This window comes from Oxyura jamaicensis, chromosome 7 (assembly GCF_011077185.1).
Source record: "Oxyura jamaicensis isolate SHBP4307 breed ruddy duck chromosome 7, BPBGC_Ojam_1.0, whole genome shotgun sequence".
In the NCBI taxonomy this organism is placed as follows: domain Eukaryota; kingdom Metazoa; phylum Chordata; class Aves; order Anseriformes; family Anatidae; genus Oxyura; species Oxyura jamaicensis.
In genome coordinates this window covers 24,826,855-24,847,788 of record NC_048899.1, presented here as the reverse complement: position 1 = coordinate 24,847,788, position 20,934 = coordinate 24,826,855, and the positions used below count along the sequence as shown (strand labels likewise).

The following is a 20,934-nucleotide window of genomic DNA, read 5'->3' as shown; positions in this document are numbered from 1 at the left end:
TACATTTTTCTGTTTCCTGTGCAATGTCTTGGTTCTACATTGGTTGACAACCTCTTGTGACATTGTGTTGGAAACAGCATCCAGCTCAACCCTGTGGTCATTCACTTCAGTCCTCTAGCCTGTGTTTCCACAAGGATTCATGCTGCTTGTGCTGGTTTCTCCAACACCTTTGTGTCCACAAACCACATCCAGCTCACTCGTTCTTTCCTCAAACACACACGAACTACACTGTACCATGTTCCTGCTATCAGCAAATTCAGCCGGCACAAAATAAGCTGGGTTGTATGTTTCCCCCTTCATCTCCCCAGAAAAGCACTAGCTTTCATTTAAACGTCTCGCTAATTAGAGATTTAATCTGGCTCCTGTGCCAGCCCCTCAGTGACCATGGGTCTGCATAAAAGCTGCTTGCCTGCTTGATTTCCCTCGTTTGCCATTCCTCTTGAATTTTTACCTACAGAAGCTGTATTTTTCATGTACCAGATCTATCGAGGACTACTTGGTTTTTAAGGTCAGTGATGTGACGGTGCCCACGTGACTGTACTGCAGTGTCTTCCCAGACCAACTTGACGGCATGAATACTGAAGAAAAAATAATCTGTAGAAAATACTGGGTTCGCGTAAGATTTTAACTTTGTAGTACAAAGGCAAAGAGAATGGAGGAGTCCGCTTCTGTTGCAGGTGTTCTCGTGTGGATCCATGGATGCGTGGTTTAACAGGCAGCCTCGTCTCCTGGCAGGCTCCTGTAGTCAGGCAGAGCAGATAGCGCTGTGGCTGTGGGGAAGGGCCTCTAGAGTGCAAGATTTTGGGTACAGAGAGGTGAGAGCAGCTGGACGGGGTTGTAATAAGGTTGTGTCATTTGCTGAACAGGAACAGAGAACAGCCTTAACGCATGCTACTGCATGTGCATTAGACTTGGAGCTTTCTTGCTTGCCTGCCAGGTGATGCAAGTGTGTTTCTGCATTAGGAAATGAAGTTAGCTCAAGGGTTTCAGAAGCAGTTAGAAGTTTTAAGCACCAATGCTGGGATCCCATCAAAGGGGTGGATGTTCCAGGAGAAGATTTCTTACAGATTTCTCAAGTCGCACAGGAAATTACTGCTCAGTTTGTGTCTGCTGTTAACCCTATCGAGATCAAATTTGATAACGATGTAGAAACAAATACAGAAATGGGTTAAGCAAAGCCCTGCACCTATGTTAGAGGTCTCTGCTGCCAGATGTGCTATTTCTAATGCTGATCAATTGAAAATCCACTGTTGGCTTTGTAGGAAGCCTGTGCTTCTACCACAGCACCCAAATTAATCAACTAAAATGTAATAAATCTTCCTATTTCTCCAGTCTGTAGTGACTTGCTGTCCTATAAATACTACTGAGAAGGGGGTAGGACCTTTTGATTCTCGACACCTTACCAACACCTTCAGATGCCACTAGTTTAATCTCTTTCCGCTACAGCCCATCTGGAAAATCCTTTCTAAGGAGTCCACACACTTTCCTATCCTCGTGTACAGTGCTCAGTACATTTCCTTTCTTTTCACTTTCAAATCTGGAAGATAGTGTTAACACTTAAAATAAATGTGTGATAGTGGGTGTGAAAAGGGAATGGGGAGAACAAGTTTTCCGTCTGTCAAAATGAAGACATCAACCTCTGCTTTTATTTTTTTTGGCATGTGTGCTTTAAATAGAATGACTGGGTTGGGTGACTTCCAAGTGTTTGCTACATTTGGCAATCCTTCTAAGTTGTAACAGATGAAGTTCTGCTATTCCATATGATATGCTCCTTCCCCCTTTTTTGGTGACTCCTTGAAGCTCCTTGGGAATTCAGCACAATATTCACATCTGTTCCATGGATGGATGTCCAAGGCTAACAAAATGCCTACTGGACTTGGAGTTAGCTCCGCCAAAAGCCATATGGTTTTGTTTTCGTTTGCAAGCACAGTGCAGTAAAGAAAGCAGGTTGGGCCAAGAGAGAAGAGAAGGGAGTGGAGAAGAGGGATGGAGCTTCAGATCAGTAAATGAAGGTAACTTTTTTTTTTCCTTTGGTATTGGAGTGGGAAGATGAGACGTTTACAAAAAGAGGAAATAAAAACTGTAAGCATTGATATCTTTATTTTTTTTTAAAATTACATGGCACTCATCTCCTCTGTATGGTGCTGTTGACCTCAAGGCATGTTTTGTTTTGCCTACCTTTTACAAAAAAATGTAACAGTCTGGATAATTGGATGCTCCCTTTTGGCCTTTTAAGTATGCATCTTTTCAGAGAACCGTGTTCATAGCCCTTCTTAGTACCACCTATTGAACTCCATGAAGTAGTACTCACCAGGGTGGAAGGGACATCTGACACTTCTCTGGGCAGTCACCAGCTGAACTCCCACACGGGCTGTTTTCTTACCAGCTGTACGTTCGCCCCTGTAAAAGGGCAGCTGGCATTTTTAATAGCCGATTTCTGTGTCTGATAGACTATGCTTGTTATTTGTTGTTTCACGTTCTGATCTTCTTGAAGAGCGTGGCTCACAGAGAGCTCTTACTGCTGCAGCCTTAGAGGGAGCTTAGAGTGAATCCTTACCTTAAGCCCCATCCTCAACAGGTCCAGCACCCACGAGGTGGGAACAACATCTACTGATGTATCACAATAAAAGAAATATCTTTTACTCAGGGTTTGAAAGTTGCTGTTTGGTGATATTTAAATTCCAAGCTGAAGATGATGAGCAGAAAGAGAGACCTGAAAAGTTTCAAGTTCTTATGAGTCTTTGTTATAGTGCAACAGTTGGGTACCTTGCTTTCCAGTAAGCTACAGCATGTGAACGTGTAGGTTGCAGCGAGTGTCCCTGTTCTAGCGCTGTCTGATTTTAATGTTTTTTGTCTCTGAAATTATTTTTAGATAGTGCCACCAGTTCTGTTTTATTTCTGTACAGCAATGTTAACGGGCCAACCGAGGCTTTCACCCTACAGTACAGGACATTAGCCAAGATGTGTCAAGAGACAGGCTCGACCTGAAGGCTTGTCAGTCTCAGGCAGACAGGACAGGCAAATGGTGGGAGAGAAAATGGATCACTGATGCGGGCTTATGGACACGGGAGCAGTGTCTGGCAGCCTGGGGTACTAATATCCTCCTCTTCCTTTTCATTCTTGACTGTTTTCTCCCTGACTAATGTCAAGCTGCTCAAGAAAGTTAAGAGTTTGCAAGCTGTGGAGGATGTGCACTGCGTCCCTCTGAAACACAGCTGCCTTCAGACAGACTGCCATCGTGCTGCATAAAGGGTTTGAGGCCAGTGAGGTAGATTTTAAGAAGTGCCTCAGTTTCCCAGGAAATTTTCCTTTGACTTTTTGGTGCTATTAGTTACTGTGTAAAATCTTGGTGGCATTTACACACATCCCATTCTGAAGAAGAAGAAAAATTTAAAGCAGTGCATCTAAGGAATGAAATTGCCTTTTGGTCAAGATGAAAGGAGTGTGCAGCTTTTCCTTTGTGAGAAGGGATGTGCAGAGTTTATGCACAGATGCTGTTTTTCTTGTCACCCAAAAGAGTGAGTGCAGTTTGAGACAGTGGCTTTGAGCCTCAGAGGGCTTTTGTTCAGCACTGGCTAAACTAAAAAGCAACGCAGCCGCTTATTTACCAGTGTTTTACAGTGATGAACAACAGCACCATAAGCTATAATTGAAGCTTGTGAGCAATTCATCTGTGCTTTGCTCTGTTCTTATCCAGAAATAATACCACGATGAACTCTTGTGCTTTTTTAGTTATATGGGTTTGAGAGAAGTGCATCCATTCCTTTTTTGCTGCATCTGAGCAGAAAAAGTGACCTGAATGTTTGCTTGGGAACAACTTCTTTATGCTACACTTGAAAAACATAAAGTCACAGATGTGGGTACTTTTTTCAAAGCCTTAGTATTGATATTTTGTGAGTAGCTTAGATTAATCAGACAATAAACATTGCTTCTGAATTAAGAGCACTCCAATCTGAATCTTGAATCAAGAAGGCAGTTCCTGTGCCTCTTGGTACGTGTTCTTTTGAAATGTTTGAGTATATTTAGCATACGTTTAAGCAGGGGACAAACTGGCCCTTTGTTCAACATGGCTGCGGTACCACCAAGCGTCAGTCAGGCTCCCACACGAAGCTTTGGGGCTCTTTCATGATGTCTAAAAGTCTTCTGGGGTTGTCCATTTTGTGGTAGGGTGGAAGGAGAGTTGAGGACGGCCAGCAGTAGTCATCCGAAGCCAGGACTCTGCTCTCCATATGTGAAGATGTGTTGCCTGCTGGACTTGCTCTTCTCCCCCTCCCTTGTGATCCCATTGCCTTGGCTCTAACAAAGGCAATTCCCAAATGTGTCTAAATGCTCCTCTTGGTGATTAATATAGAATTTTTATTCCACCAACGTCCTTTCCAAACTCCAGCCTCCTCCTGTTCACCACTGTGCTGTCTTTATTCCCATCTCCAAATGTAGCTTTATCTGTGGCCACGGCAGTAACAGCCGATGTGGTAATACCTGTGAGGAAGTACAGCAGCATGAAGTGGTTTGTCCGTTTGTGGTTAGTGATCTTTCGATGCTCTTAAGTGACTGGTTGTAGGAACCAGCCCCTGGTCCCTATATAGGATGTCGCTTAAATGTAAATATCTGCTTGTGTTGCTTGCAGTTGGAAGAATTTTAAACGCGTGCTTGAGTCTACATAGCTGAGACACATGGTCTACAGATGCCTAGTCCTGCTCTGTTCATCCAACAACTGGAGAACTCTCGTCTAGAATTAATTTTAACGCAAACTTTCCCCTGGTTCACCTCTGTGTCTTGAGTTTGTCACAGTATCTTATTTACAACTAACGTTTATGCTGTCTTTTTCTTCCTGTGTCAAACAGGGTGCCCACACTGTAAAAATGCCATTCCACACTTTACAACTGCCGCTGAAGTCTTTAAAGAAGATCGAAAGGTAACTTGCTGTTAATCATTCCTGAGATATTTAAGAACTTTCCCCGCCATTTGTGCTTTGCTTATTGATCAGGTGACAGGCTTGCAGATAAAATTGATGTTAAACTAATAGAAATGTCTCCGCATCTTATGGGTTATATCCTTCTGGTCAAACTGAGTTATACTTGTTCTCTGTGTTTGTTGTCTTTTCTGATTAATTCTTCGTGCAAGAGTTCTTTTCTGTGAATCAAAGCATGTTATTTCTTAGTGAAAGATTAATAAAAGATAACTTATGTCTTCTCCATTCCCCTTCCACTTTTGTCAGGCATAAACAGGGTGCACGCAGAGAAAGCCGTAAGTTTTGTGACAGCCCTGAGAACCTCAATCATACTTATGCAAGCAAAGATTAGTAATACATTTCTGTTGGTTGGCTGGCTTGAGTCCAGGATATTGTGCCCTTCTAGCACCCTCATGCTTCTGCCTTGAAAGTTCATCTGATGGTTGAAGCATGCCAGTAAGTTTATGAATTTATGTGTGTCAGCTGAGCCCTTTTAACTGAGTGTATACATGTCTGGGATTGAAAAAAAAAAAAAGCCACTGGATTTAATCAGCTAACTATTTAAAAACCTGCTTAGACACTTACTATCTTTGACTAAACTGTGTTTCATTCTGATGTCAGTATTTGTTCTAACACCATGATTACTTTGTGTTTCGCTGTGGCATGAAAAAGATTTCAATTTAATAGGGAAATGAAGAGGTAATTCTGAAATTTATACCCCTATTAACCTGCTTGCTACCATAAGGAAATAATTTCTATGGTGTTTTTTTCTTTTCCTCTTATCTTTTCTGCAATTCACACGAGGGGCATCAGATTGCCAAGAAACAAATCATTCCTGTATCACTGAATGCATCCCGTGAGAAGTCCCCCACGCCCTCAGGCACACGTTGTACGTGGAAGGTTTCAAAGTTGTTCAGCTTTCAGTTCTCTTTCTGCTGTAAATTGGTGTATTCAGATGCATTTTGGTTACCTGTTTGTTCCTGAGATCTCTAAGAATGTACCCTTGTTTTCCTACTTTCTTGGCAGTTCTAAATAAAACTGCTCTTTCCTACGTGCATTAATATTTCACTTGGAGGAGACGAAGCAGATGTACCAAACAATGTGAAAGTTGCTTCTTAGAGCAGAAGGATGTATTGACAACCGATCTGAACCATCGTGTGGTTTATTGGACATCATGATGGTGGTAAATGCCACCACTTGTGAAACTTTCAGTTCAGACCACAGGTTAAGAAAGGACTCGGAGCAGAGCAGTGATTGACGGTTGCAGTTCTTGATTTCAGTTTAAGGCTGAAGTGGGGAAGTATAAAATGTAATGAGTTGGAACAGGAGAGCCAGCAGGGAATATTAAGGCTGGTACAGTTTCGAAGAGGTGTGTGCAGTTAGGGAAAACGATGTTATTCCACCCTAGTGACTTATGAAAGTGCCAGGGATTGATTATCTAGGGAACACTATTTAATTGCGTACAGCCATAACCTGTCAAGGTGTTTCTTGCTGCCAGTTTTTGCCCTTGTGGAAAAGAAAATAAACCTATTTAAAACTTCAGAAGGGCACATGCCTCTTCCCATAAGCAGCACTAGGCATATTCCCATATTTCAAACCGGCTGAGCTTTAAAATTTCTTTAATTTGTAGTTCTGTAGGGCTTGAAGCTTCTCTGAAATAAATGCTTAAAGAGGAGGGAAGAAGTGTTCTTTCTTTCATGGAGAAATTACTAAATTTCATTTCCAGTCTGTAATAGTGGCTTTTTTTCCCTTCCCCTGGAGAAAGATTTTTTTTTTTTTTACTTTAGCTGAGGATGGTAGCATTTAAACCCTATCTTCTTGTCAGTAGGGGTGGTCCTTTAATTAAACATTCAATTCTGCTGAAGCCAAAGAAAAATCTAAATCACTCCAGCTGTGAATGGTTATAAATGGTATCTTAACAGGTGTCCTTTGGGAAACTTTGAGTCTTTACATGGGAATTTTGAAGACAAGCAAAACTTGAAGCTGTTTAAAACATGTCTCTGGCTCTCAATATTCACAGGAACAGGGCGATTTTGGCGCAGGATCCCCCCTGTAGGGATGCGTGCGATGCTCTGTACTTTTTTGATCATCTGCGCTGCTGGAGTCAGAGTTTAAAAATGCAGTGCTCAGAACATTGGCCCCAAATGTCAATTCTTGTTGGCCACATCACTGCTGATGGTTTCAGCAGAAACATGGAGCCTGTGTGCTGGCCTGGGGCAGCTGTTGTGGCAGAACAGTTCTGGGTGTAACCAAGGAGGGCTCTGGCATAACTCAGTCTGTCTGTGTGGCTTTGTGTATCCGGGGGCATTCAGTGCCATGAGACAGATGAGTGGAGAGGCTCAGCCAGGGAAGCGGTTAGCAGATTGCTTTCAGCTATTTAAAAAGAAAGGAAGAAAAAAAATCAACAAAACACCAGCCATCTGGAATGTTCTTGCCTTGGGGAGCTGTGGCCTTTGCATACAGCTGCTAGGGGAAAGCCTTTGGCCTGTGCTTCGCAGTCAGAGTTTTGGCAATGACCGTGTACATCAGAAGATGCAAATGTGAGTATTGTCACTTTGCTGAGCAGACCGAAGAGCAGGAAGGCACGTGCACTAACTTCTCCAGAGACTCTTGAAAGGGCACCAGCTAAATCTTCAAAAAATCTGCATTCTGCCTTTTGGCTGATCCTAAAGTTCAGCTTGAAGGAATTGATTTGTGATGCTCCAGCTTGGATTAGCTGAAGGAAAGCTATTGACTCCTCAAACTCTCTCAGTAACAAATCTCTGGAACTCCCCCAGAGGGGCTGCTGTTTGACCAATCTTCTCCAGTTTCACAGAAGGCAGCTCATGTACAAATGCATTGACCTAGATCAGAGCACTGCAGCTGGAATATAGTGAGTTTGTATAGAAACAGCAGTAGCAGAGATTGCTGAAAGACTGCAGCTCCTGAATTGGTGTGCTAGCAGGGTGCTGCAAGTTACAGGGAAACTGGTAAGTCCCCAGTATGTATGGGGCTTTGCCATGTTTTTAGGTTTGAACCGTGGTTCAACATCATGGTACCTACTAAATCAATATATAGAGTTATCCAAATGAGTTAATATTTGAGTTTAGCCAAGAATTTGATCTCTCTTTACTTAAAAAGGATGTGTTGAATTTCTTTTTAATTAGGCTCATTAAATATGATGATGTTAGCATTGTACATCTTGGTGACTACTAATGGATCTTCCGTTTGCAAATAGGCCCGCTTTGAGAATAGCTGATGAATTGCAGCCATGGTAATGCTGCTGTGGTACATCAGGACCTCTAATAATGAATCATCCATTTGCAAGGCCATTTGCATTGAAAACAGCAGCTGAATCTCAACAAGCTTTAGCAGGCTAGTTCATAACTGCTGTTAGGATCCAGAACAGGTAATATAAATAGAAATCCACAGAGTAATCGTAGAGAAGAACGTGCATCTGTCTTACTCATAGGTGCTTTTAAGACATTTGGCAACAACAGACTTTTTTTCGTAATCAGGTAAGTGTCATCTGGAATTGACTATACTTTAAAGCCATTGCTTAGTAGCATTCTTTTCCATGCTGCAATTTTACATTTATTTTAATTTTTTAAGCTTATCATATATAATTCCTTTCAATATAACTAACTAAATCAATATTCAGCTAGTTTATTCACTTCCATTTTCGTAACAAAAGTCAATATTAGCTCCAGCAGAGATTTATTTCATTGAATCAATAAAGTAGTGTATGGCAGTACATATTTTAACAGGAGAGAGAAGATATTTTTACTATACCATTGTGTGATGGCTGGGAGACCAACTGTTAAAATGAAAGGGGTTTAAGAACAGAAAGGAGGAGCTACCTGGGAGGTCAAGGGATCCCACTTTCAATTTTCTACAAATCTGTTTGAACCACTGGATGTAATCTTGTTTCTTAGCTGCAAGATCCCTCTAGAACAAAAAGTTGCTTTCATAATTTTATTGGAAGGCAACTCTGCTGGCTGCTGCCTGATTAGATGGTGCTGCAAATACTTCTTTCTCTTCTGATACTTGCATGGAGGGGAAAAAAAAGGCATCATCCTTCTGTTACATTTGAAGCATGAAGAGATCAGTGGTCACGTTTTCAGCATAACTCCTCTTCTACTTAAGCACCTAAATGAAAAGTTCTGATTTTTGCAACAGGTCAGCATTCCTGATCAGACCACTTCATCTGAATAGTAGGCCATGCTCATTTGCTTTTTTAAGAGCTCTTTAGAGCTAGTTGTACATTAGTCACATTCAAATGCAGTGCAGAGTTCAGTTTGCAACTCTACAATTAAGCTTCCACTTCTTTGATAAAGCCATAAAGTGTTGATGTGGGACTTTTTCTTTTAAGATGAAGGTATTTTCCAGTCCCAGATGTTGCTACAGTGCTAAACTATACTGACTCTGGAATAAAGGGCAAATGCATACTGACCCGATGTTGCTACTGTTATGCATATTAACCTGGTGGTATTAATTATTTTAAGCTCCATGCTAGTTGTGAGGAACTACCAACAACATCAAGAAAACTAGATGTATTCCAGGGAATTTCCTCTGAGGTCCACAGTCTTCTGATTGACTTCCTTTTCATTCAATAACGGTTTTGTTCCTGCTACAGTTACTGAACAGGATGGTGATAAACCTGAACAGCATTGCCTCTGGAGAGAAAACTTCTGTGTAATGACGTGTTGTCAATATTTAAGGCAGTGCAGCTTTGGGTTATGGAGAATCCATAACCCCATGGAGTTCTGTGCATGTTGCAGATAAAACAGTGGCCTTTTCTTCTATATTTCAAAATGGTTTTTAGTGAATTTCTCCCTCCAGCTATAGGAAAGTTAGGAAAGCTCAAGAAATTAAATTTTAGCCCTAACAATCAAACCTCCTTAAAATCAATCCTGTCTTCTGAAAGCTGTTATGCTGGATTTTTTTCTTCCATGATGAGCATATATATACCTAAGTCTTACACCAGCTCTTCCTGTGAGCAAGAAACTCAACAGCCTTTTCACATTTTTTTTTTTTCTCGTAATTCATGAGAGATGATGGCAAGTGTCTTGGTTCCTGGATACGTATCAGGGACGTCTTATGTTTAATCTGTTTGAAATTTCTGGTTAAATACAGTTCTTTTTGCAAGGTGAAGCATATTGGGTTTTCTACCCAGTGTTTTCCAGTGAAAAGGAGGCTGCTGGTAGTTAATTGTACTTGAACATCATTTCTGAGAATGCTGTTGAAGTCTTGAACCAGTTTTTGGTAGAAGTTTTTCGGGTGGTTGTTTTTCCTGACTCGGTTTCTTTCTTTAATGATACAGAAAAACTCGTTGTTGATAAGACTGAGGAGAAGAAACCATCCCTGCAACGTATGGCTGCTCGCTTAGGCCAGAACTCAAGCAAAGACTTCCTTTTTGTGGGCTGCTGCTTTCTATGTGCAGTACTTCAGTACAGTGGTGATTCACCCTAACTGAGAACTGCTGTAGTAGACTACTCTGTCAGAAATGGAGTTTAATAGTCACAGTCCATGAAAACACAATCAGAATGAAGCAAGGGGCATCAGTTCTGTTTGCTGATGTTCTGGAATGTTGTGGAGTTCACTTGTCTGAAATTGATAGAATGGAATTGGTCCTCAGTCCAGAAGTGTGGTTTGCTACTAGTGGTTTTCAGCATTACTTCTCTCTTTTTGCAGTGCACTATATTTGATCTTCCTCTGTGAGACAGGCAAGACAATTAGGAGTGTGATGCTATGGTAATGAGTGCATAGAGTTGGTAGCAACCTCTATATTTAGGCTGCCTTAACATTTCCACTCTAAAGTAATCACTCAAGCTTTCCTAAGTACTCTTACTCAGCTTCTGTTGGCAGCAGGCATTTGAAATCCAGCCCCAGGATGCAGTCTTGGGAATTAGATGCATCTCTATGAAATTTTGTGCGGGTCTGTATGAGATACAAGTCTTCTGAAAATTTCCATTTCTCTTCTCTCACTGGCTGTAAAAATAACTGAACGGGAATGCGTGATCTGAAGAGCTGGGCTCAAAATGACGTTTGCAGGAGCAGCAGCAAGTCCATGGGGTTTTGTGGCTGCTTGCATCAGCAGTGCTCCAGAGAATGGCGGACTATGGTCGTATTCTCCAAATGTTGCTCTAGGTGTACACATCCCTTGCTGTTAGGTCTGTTAGGTCTGGAGTTAAGGCACAGAATTAGGGTAACATGACTGTTGCAGCCAGACTTAGACTGGGATCTGCGTGCCTTACTTCAGTGCACGCAGATGGAGCAGCTTAGATTTCCACGTGCTGTACAGGAGAGCTGTATCTCAATCAGACCACAAAGCATTTCTTTCAGAAGCCACCTCCTTGTAGTCCATCAGTCATCTGGTTTGAGGCAATAAATAAATGTGTGCTGAACAAGGTTAAAAGTGGTTTATAGGGCTGTATTCCTCCACCGTGCTGTATCCTCACCAAAAGCCTTTTGTAAAGGAAGTTGGGCTCTTTCCTCCAACCAAAGCTGGTCTAGATGATTCCAGGGAGGTACAGTGTACTAAAACCTACTTTTCCTAATCTCCAAGGTTTTAACGAAGAACAGATGCATCATCAGTCGTTGACAGTTCCATGTCTCAGACTGACTACGAAGATCTGGATGAGTGCACATATACCTGCCACTTCTTCTGGCTCTAGTCTCTCCCTATGTGATATTTAGAGCAGTTGGAAAAAAAAAAAAAAAGTAGTTTTATTTATTCTTCCTGCTTTCAGTGAATCAAGACTTCTAATATTTTTTTTGTAAATTAATACTGTGACATAAAATAAATGTTTGTCTCCATTGTGAGTTTTCCTTTACACAGAAGTAGCCAACAGGGCTCTAAATTTTGGCTGACTGCTGAGGTCAGGAAGACATAAATACTTAGATGAAACTCTTCTGCAGTGTATTATTCCTGACCCTTTGTTATAACTGGCCCTGAATGAGTAGGAGTCTTTCTGTTTACAAGGAAAAAAAAAAAAGTGTGTTCATAGAAACTCTCAAGAGTCCTGCTTCCGTTAATAGCCTTATTCAAGTTTAAAAAGGGAAAACAAATTATTTAGGAATATTGCACACTTTATGTAGTGCCTCCCATCTGAAGACAGACCCAAGTGAGATCCTACTGAACATTGTCTTATCAGGCTTTCAAAGCCAAAGCAAAATTAGCAAATTACCTGAAGCTGGCTTTGCCAATCTTGTCAGCTGCTGCTAGGGTAATGAGATCGGGTCTTCTCGTTTTGACAGTGTCACCATGAAACTGGAGGGCATTAAGTGATCTTTTAATTGTGAAAGAACAGTTCAACTGCAACCCTAGAGTTGTGCAAGCAAAAGGTATTTTGATCAGATGTTTGAAAGTGGCACATGTAATGGAAAGGTGAAGATGAGATGTGGCTGCTATGAAATTAGTACTTGATACATTGTAACCCAGTTGCAAAAATTATTCTTCTAATTTTTTTTTTATTTTTTATTTTCCATAGCTTGTACTTAAAGCTGCTTGCTCTTCAGCGAAGCCCGTAACGGGGCTGTGAAGGCAAGCCTGCAGAGCAGCAGCGTGCGTTTGTTTGGAGCCAGAACTGCCGCTCACCGAGCAGCCAGTGTGAAATCGCAGCAGAGGGCTCTGCTGCTTGAAATAAAAGGCTGTGAATTGCATTTTGTTTTCACATCAAAAATGTGAAGTACGGCCCGTTCTCAGCACTTCACAGGTTCAGGTTCCAAATGTCAAATGCTCTAAACTAGGGTTAGCCCGAGCTGATGCTCCAGGGCTGCGGGGTTGCGCTTCCCTGCGCTCTCCTGAGGCAGGCAGGGGAGGAGGGTGTTGCTCTGCTGCGAGCAGGCTGCTTCCTCCTGACGGTTGGTTTGTGTGACAGTAGCATCTAGAGGTTTCAAACGGAATTAAAGCCCACTTCACTAATGGCGGTGCATAGCATAACATGCCCCCCTTCTTAAAAGAAGGGCAAAAAAAGACAGGAAAGAGAACAGATGAAGCCAGGCAGGGACTGCAGAAGTAAGCAACCTACAGCTCCACAGGCACTGCTCAGTAGACAACGCTTTGGCCTCTCCCCCATCCCCATTGTCCTTGGAAGAACTGAACGGGGTTCATGAAAGCTATTTGGGGTAAAAATAACTAATCTTAATAGCTTGTGAGAGTGAGTTTCCATGATTGTTCATGAAGAGAAGAGGTAATGTTTCCAGGCACTGGTCATGTCACAGGAAGGAAGTTGGGTTCGGTGGGTCCTTAGGGTTATTGGTGTCACCCTGTCGCTGTTCATCGCTTAACACTTAGAGTCCTGCAGTGTGACAGCACTGTGACCACCATGCCTGGACTTGATTTCGGTTTAACTAATGCACCCTCTGGATTTCCTGCTTGGAGACTAGCGCAGAGCTTCGCGAGGAGGCCAGGAAGATGATGCTCTGTGCTGGGAGCTGAACCCACCTTGCAGCTGGGTGGGCAGATGCTGTGCAGGCACTGCAGTGTTGTACTGGGAGGAAGCAACTTCTGCTTTCCTCTTCGTGTGGCTTGACCTGATGATGACTCTCTGATCTTCCTGCACAGCTGACCCACCACAAAAGCAGTTGCATTTTTGGCAGAAGACGTAGGTCTCTCCCAGCGTTCGGTCTAAGCTGCAGCAGCACCGTGACTGTGAAGTGGAGTCTTCCTTTGTCTTCTGCTGCCTCACACCGATCTCTTTGCATTTCAGATCGCCTACGCTGCAGTGGACTGTGCCAAAGAACAGAATCATGACCTGTGCAAGCAGGAGGGAGTTGATGGCTACCCCACCTTCAACTATTACAACTACGGGAAATTTGTGGAAAAATATACGGGAGAAAGAGGGGTGAGTAAAAGCAAGAGTCATCACCTGATAAAGGGAGGAAGGTCTCCTGTGCCAGTACTGCCTCGCAAATGAATGCTGCAGGGCATTTTTTTTCTTACTGAAAGGATATTTAACTGCTTCTGTTACTAACTTACATGGATGAATCATTGCGTACCACGCCCCTGTACATCTCTGTATTGCGAATCTACTTGGTCTATTTTAGGAATGTGAGAAGAGGAAAAGGAGTAGATTTGGTAATGCTTTGTTACATATTTTATTCTTTAAGCTGAAGTCTACAAGTGAATTTGGACCGAGTGAAAGCAAGGGATTTATTACATGGGCTGCTGCTAGGTGCAAAAATGCCAGAAAATACAGATCTTGCTCCTGTCAGTTCTGGATCTGGATCATCCATACACTGTAAACATACTTCAGTTCCACTAGGCTGCCAAACGGTGATGGACCATTCGTTTTTATAGCAGGAACAAAGCTGTCCTTTGGAGACCAAGGGAAGCTAAATGTCTCATTCTCACTGAATCAGAGTCACTCCTGGCACTCAGGATGGAAAGACCAATTGTGCCATCTAGCCCATGGGCTGAAGTTTCATTCTTTTGTCCTGCTGTGGCCAGCTAATTGTATGCTATGAGTACAATGGGCAGAAATGGCATAATGCCTTCTGGGGTTGTAAATCGCCTCAGAATAAGGGAGCCATCTTATTACTTGTGTGTCATCTCTGCCATGAGCTTCTGGGGGGAGGTTACTGCTCAGCAGTGACTGATTGCTAAGAGAAGCTAGGGTCTACAAGAAAAAAAAACACTTGGGGTCTTCAAGCTACCCAGTGGTTTTGCTACAAGAGCCCACATCAAAGTCGTTGCTGCTGTTACAGCTCACCAAATTATAGAGAAGCATGAAGGGAAAAAAAAAAAAAAAGCCAAATTCTGAGGTTTTTGTCAGTCAGGATCTTAGGGAATTCTTCATGGAGCTTCACCTCCTTGTTTTTTCCAGCATTAGGACCACAGTAATGACCACTTTACGGAGCTGATCCAGGCGTTGTTATGGATACTGCATTTAGTTCAGATTGTGGATCTTTTCTTAAAAGTAAAGATGGGTGCAGTAGCCAACAATTAAGTAAAATTTCAGCCACAATCTTCCTCGTATTTCTTACCCCTGTGTACGGAAATGATATGTGAAAGGAGGGATCTGTGGTGGCTGATTTAAAAAAAAAAAAAAAAAAAAAAAAAATTAGCAAGACAGGAGTGGTCTGAGGCCACAGCAGTTGGGAGATGATTATGCCCATGCTGGAAAGTGGACTGACTAATCTTATGCCTGCAGCCAACCCTTTATTGGGTAAAATTAAATTACCCAACAAGAACATTGCAATCTCTCTGGTGCTGACAGCTGTGTTCCCTTTCCACCTCTCCTCAGTCCTGTGGTCTTCTGCTTCTGCAGGATCCAGTTAGGCTTGGTTACCTACTGTGGTGGTAACATCGGAGGCAGTGCGTTGCGCAGTGCTTTCCGTGGAGTTTCCAGGTCTGTTCACACGTCTGTTTCAGTTACAACACCTTTTGAACCACCTTTTACCTTGCAAAAGACGGCATTCAACAGCTTCAGAAAATCAGAAGTTCTGAGTTGTTAAAATACAATGGTCTAGGCATCCAGATTTCAGTGTTTGGCCATAATTTTGATAGTAACTTGAAAAAATGTAATTCCCTTCATCTGGATGTGTGGATCATTAGCAAAACTATTATGGGATGAGGAACAGCAGCAAATGTGTATACGGCCAGCAAACGATCCAATAACAGCTTGCAAAATGCCACACAAATACATGTGCATACAAATATTTGTAGCATACAAATAAAGTGTGAGAGTGTGTGAGCGTTTTCAACAAGAAGGCATAGGTGGCATTTCTGGGGACAGATTTTACCTTGTCATCTGAGTTTTAGGGCCTTTCTCCTTGTGCCCCCATCTCTGCACAGTTTCTCATGAAAGATGGTGGAAGGGGGAATCTGTGTTGGTTATTTTTCCCCTCGCGTTTCAGCAGAGCAGCACTGGACGAGAGTACTGTGTGATGAGGCAGAGCAGAAGCAATAACTGGTCCATAGTTGATTTTCTGCCAATTTCCATGCATAAGCTAAAAGTGGTCTTGATGCATAGTTTTGATTATGGATTTTTTTAAAGACCCATGTTTTCCTGTTTTTTTTTTTTTTTTCTAAAACAGGAGTCTGGATTCACCACTTTCATGCGAACCCTTAGAGAAAGAGACCACGAGAGAGTAGGAAAGAAGAAGGATGAGTTGTAACGTCTGCCTCAAAAGAAGCTTTCCGCTGCACTGTGAATCGTTCCAGGTCTTTTGATAATGCACCTGAGACTTCACATATTCTCAAGACAGAGACTTTTTTTTATAAACAGCCATGGCCATTTTGTACAATTTTGAAATAAAGTGAAACTACAAGATTTTTAAAAGGAAAAAAATTAGAACATTGCCGTAATGTTTTAAAGAAAACTTAGCATTTTCTCTCATGTTGTGAGACTATGCCCACTGACACTCCTATGCAATATTTTTGTAGTCTGTAGTGTGTCTGTAGGTGTTGTTTGATAGGGTGATTTTTTTTTTTAAAGATATTGCAGTACATGTTTTAAAAAAAAAAAAAGGGGGGGGGGGGGGAGGGGACAACAATTTTTTTTTTTTTTTAACCAGCAAAGGATAGTGGGACTTGTAAGACACAGATTATCCAAATGCAGTTTTACATTCCTGTGAAACAGTTACATGTTCTTCAGTGAGATTTGGGGAAACAATATTAAGGTGCTCAGGGATAAATAAGGTATTTGAATTAATGAAGACAGTGACATTGACCAGTCCAGATCTGTTGATTTCATTTAAATCTCGCTATCAGGACTGTTTACATACCTTTGTAGAATATATTGAGTTAATTAAGCCAAGTATCAAAAATCTACACAGCATGGGTAAAATTAAACTAAGCCCGCTTTTTCTGGCATCAATATTGCCAAATGCCTCTGTAAGGTAGGAGTGATTACCTTCTAGGGGTAGACAGTTACCCTTGTAGGGTACACAGCCTCCCTTAAAAATTATGATTGGGCCATATGAAATACTTGTTGGAAAGTGTTATGTTGAACTGCTTTGATAAATGCATAATACTTCTGATAATGCAGTAATTACGTATATTAATGTTTACATTCCAAAAGTTTATCTGCTTTTGTATGTTGGAGATTTCCTTTTTGTTCGTTAAGGAGTTGCATAAACAATCTCTTAGCCAAAATCATCACTGTAAAAACTGTATTAGCAGCAGCAGTTGATGTGTTACACTTGATGCTTTAAAAAAAAAAAAAAAGACATTGATCTGGAGGTACTTATGTCTTCACAGGAGGGAAGAAGGAGGGGCAGGAAGTTGTGATTCACTTTGAACTAAAAATAAATTAAAAAAAAAAAAAGATAATTACTCTTATTGTTAATCAGCCTTGTTCAACTTCTGCACTGGGTTGTCCGAGTGAGTGCCTGCAGCCGATGGTGGTCCAGGAGACGCGGCACTGCAGGATGCCCACCTCACCACCTCATCTTGCTGTGGGCAGCTGGTGCCTGGCTGTGCCGGGTGGCACTGCGGGGTGTCCAGTTCTGCAGGGATCAGCGTCCATCCAACTGGGCACTCAGCAGGTGGACAGAAGAGGTTTTGACAGTGAGGTACCATGACTTGGCTCTGACGTTTTCCTTTTGCTCCTCAAGCTGCCTGTCTCATTTTCTTTTGCTAGTCTGGCGGCTCGGTGAACGCCATGTTAATGGGCAGCGCAGCACAGTGCTGCTCAGGGGGTGGATGGCATCTCACCTCCATTCCCCATGCAGCCTCGTCCTCTCTCTTGCCCAGTTAGTGGCATTGTGTGGTTGGTGTTTAAGTCACTGAAGCCATTAGTGAGTAATCTGGAATACCAGCAGCCTGATTGGCCTCGTATGGTAGCCAGCGTGTTAACCATGATATAAATAGAAACACTGTTGGAGCTGTGCCAAGTATGTCCTCATATTAGGCACCTGATGAGTCTCTTCACTCAAAAAAAAAAAAAAAAAAATCAGCTGCCTGGTAGTAACTAATATCCTAGTGTGAAAGTAGCTTAATTAAGTCTGACTGTTTTTTTTGTTTGTTTGTTTTTCCTTTTGTGTTAGCACAGTTGCTTCATGTTGTGTTCAGTGCTTTTGGAGAAGATCATAATAGTTCTCTCTTTCGAGCTATCCTCACATTTGGTAGTATGTGTTTTGCCCTCCATTTAAGAAGTAATGTGTATTGATGCCATTTGATTTGAATTTGCTTACTACTAGACTATCAAGTATGATAGTTCAGAAGTTACTGCAGTTTTTTTGATCTGAGTCAAAGCAGCAGGCACTAAGGAAGGCAAATAGCCTCCAGAAATGCTTGATCTGTAGGCTGTTGCTATGTTTGTGCTAATTGCCTAGAAATGCAGACTTCTTTAAAAGACAAAAAGTAAATCAATGAAATCATAGCTTGCCAATAGTGATATCACTTTTCAGGATCGTTCTGAATTACAGGCTTTCGTAAACGTTTAGGATAGGACAATTGCACACCGTGCTTCAGACCATAATTCCTTACAGCTGGTTATACCATAATAAAATTAAAATTAAGGATTTTTGTTTTTCCCTTTGGTCTTTTGTCAGTTACTTCTTGGATTCACGCTTTTGTTTTCCTCTTGGCTAATCATGTGTTAACGCACAGATATAAAGTATTGGAGAATACATTAACTTCTGTTACAGGGTCGTGACATCTGGTTTATAGTCTGACATTTTTGAAAAATCCAGTTCTGACAATTACATCAAATGGCTGACAGGAGTCTTAGTTACTGTGAACTAGGTTATGCCATGATCTAGGAGCTTTACTTCCAAGGCTGTTTAATTGCTAGACCAGGTTTGAATCTCAGTTACTCTGTTGTAATTCTGTTGCCGCCAGGGAAGAAAATGTTCAGTGCTTGTATTTAGTAGTGAAGTCAGCTTGTTTATATTTGTTTGGGTCAAATTAAGATGAAATTGATTTTTTATTTTTTATGAACTGTGAATAAGAAGTATCTTGCATATAAGAGCTCTTATTCTGGGTAAAATGGCCAACTGTTCAAACATTCAGACTTTCCAGGCAGTCGTGGTGGATGCATAGCTTAGCCATTCATAAGCACATGGGAATTTCTGCTGTGGTTAAGAATGAGTAATCTGATCTTTCAAATCATGAATCATTTATCAGCAAGAAATTTAATTGCTGATAACAAATGGGATGCAGTGAATCAGAGGTTCTGCTCTTGCAATTACGGGTTTGGCCTTTCGGCCTTTTAAGGGGTGTTTGATATCTGCTACACAGTTAACCCTAAACAGATTAAATCTTGTTGAGGAAGGGTAAAACGTACACCAGCAGAGAGGTTGAGCAAGCATTGTACGTTGCTCTTCAGAGCAACGTACCTCAGAGGTTTAAACGAGATGTCCACTGGTTTGTGCTTGGCCTGTTTTGTAGTCAGACCAAGATACCAAGGGCAGCAGGACCAAATTTTTGTGCAGGCTAGTAGGAGCTGCATCAGAAGGTGGTTCTTGGTTCTTCTATCTAATGAAAGAGCCTGAGATGTTGGATTTGTCTCATCCAACACAGGAGGGGAAAGGGAGCCCGGACAACATACCTAGAGCGTGAATGCACTGGGGTACGTGAGACCCGGGTTGGAGTCCCAAGACTGAGCACAGGGTTGAATCCCAGCCCACTGCGACCCAAGCAGATGCCTTGGTCTCTGCTGTTTTACAGAGTTATCCATTTAACCCTGACCCAATAAGCATGTCATTTGCTGAAAGTAGAGCAACTCCTACAGGAGAGACTAGAAAGGACTTGCTTCCTAATCTGAATCAAGAAAAAGCAATCTAGCAAATCTCTATTTCCTCTTTCTTCCTCCTGTAAAATTGCATTCTGAATCTGATATCCCCATTGACACCACCCCACCCCCCACCCCAAACCCTCCTAACTAGTTGCAGTTGCATAAAACAGCCTTGGGAAATTCTCACTCTGTCCAAAAAAAAAACTCCCACTCTGTCCACATTAGCCCCTCAAATTTTGCTGACTTAAATTCCTCTCAATAGCCATCTCCTAAGTTGGATTGATATTAATGGTCAAAGATTACAGGGGCAAGGTTTATGTTCTTACAGCATTTAATTCGGGAGTAATAAGGGAGATGAAACTCCTATTACAAGTAAGCTCTAAGAGAATGCTTCAGACAGTCTCCTTTCAGATGGAATTGCTTCATGGTTTGTTCTACTTTTGAAGATTTACAGCTTCTCAAAAGAAAATTCAAGACCTGGTGACTCAGTCTACAGGTGTTTTCATAGTCTATTTTAAAAAATAAAAAGCAAAATTGCTCTCCATATTCTTGATAGTGTTATGTTAAGAGAAAAATAATGTTGCTTTTATGGATTTCCTAGAATAATACTAAACCCCTGCCAACTGCTTTTTACAAACTATGAAACAAGCCATTCAGTCGGAACGATGCTCAGTGGAGCAGGGACTGTTGTCCACGTGCACCTCATTTTAATTTAATAGGCTTACTTCAGTGTGATTGGGTCTGTAATGTTACACTGGGATTTGCAGGAGTAAATTCTGGAAACTGAGAGAGGGGAAAAAAATTAGCTTTTACCAGCAGGTGCTGAGCACTGGGGCCAAATGCTGGCATTTCCTTTGCCTTTGGCAGCCCAGCTTCAGTGAGTGCTTCATGGCTCCGCTGGAACCGGGCAGAAACAGCGCTGAGCCTCGGGTGCACAGCCCTTTGGCTAATCCAGTTGTGTACATAACTGATTGGAAACCCAAGCGCCTCCTGTTATTTTCTTTGGCTTGTCATGAGAAGATGCTATGCTTTCTCTGTGCCTCCTCCTTTTATTTACTGATTGAGAAAGGAGGGTACCTGGGTGTTTCTACAAAGGAAATGACTCCAAGTACCATTTTATCTGCTGGCAAGCACAACTCCTGGAACGCCTGCCCCAGTGCTGCTGGAATACTCCCTGCAGAGCAGCCCTGACTGCCCCAGCTCTTGCCAAGGCTCTGGCAGGTCCTGCGTGTGGATATGATGCAGTGTTGCAAAAAACAAGGCAGTATCTAAAGCAGCACTTTCCAGGCTGTGGTTTCTGAGGAGTAAAGTTGGACT

The 20,934-nt window shown here is 42.0% G+C and overlaps 1 protein-coding gene and 1 long non-coding RNA gene across 2 annotated transcripts in view; one reads left to right on the top strand and one right to left on the bottom strand.

The window, feature by feature from the left end:
* Positions 1–17,213, top strand: part of PDIA5 (protein disulfide isomerase family A member 5) — a 98,320-nt gene extending 81,107 nt beyond the window's left edge. Inside the window, exons 15-17 of the mRNA XM_035331602.1 lie at positions 4,845–4,915; positions 13,645–13,779; positions 15,974–17,213. Coding sequence (XP_035187493.1) covers positions 4,845–4,915; positions 13,645–13,779; positions 15,974–16,054 — 287 coding nt within the window. The 3' untranslated portion in view covers positions 16,055–17,213. The remainder of the gene's footprint in view (positions 1–4,844; positions 4,916–13,644; positions 13,780–15,973) is intronic.
* LOC118169858 overlaps positions 360–20,934 on the bottom strand; it is a 20,874-nt gene continuing 299 nt past the window's right edge. Inside the window, exons 2-3 of the long non-coding RNA XR_004752314.1 lie at positions 18,539–18,540; positions 360–374 (exon numbers count right to left, since the gene is read on the bottom strand). This is a non-coding gene — a long non-coding RNA (uncharacterized LOC118169858). The remainder of the gene's footprint in view (positions 375–18,538; positions 18,541–20,934) is intronic.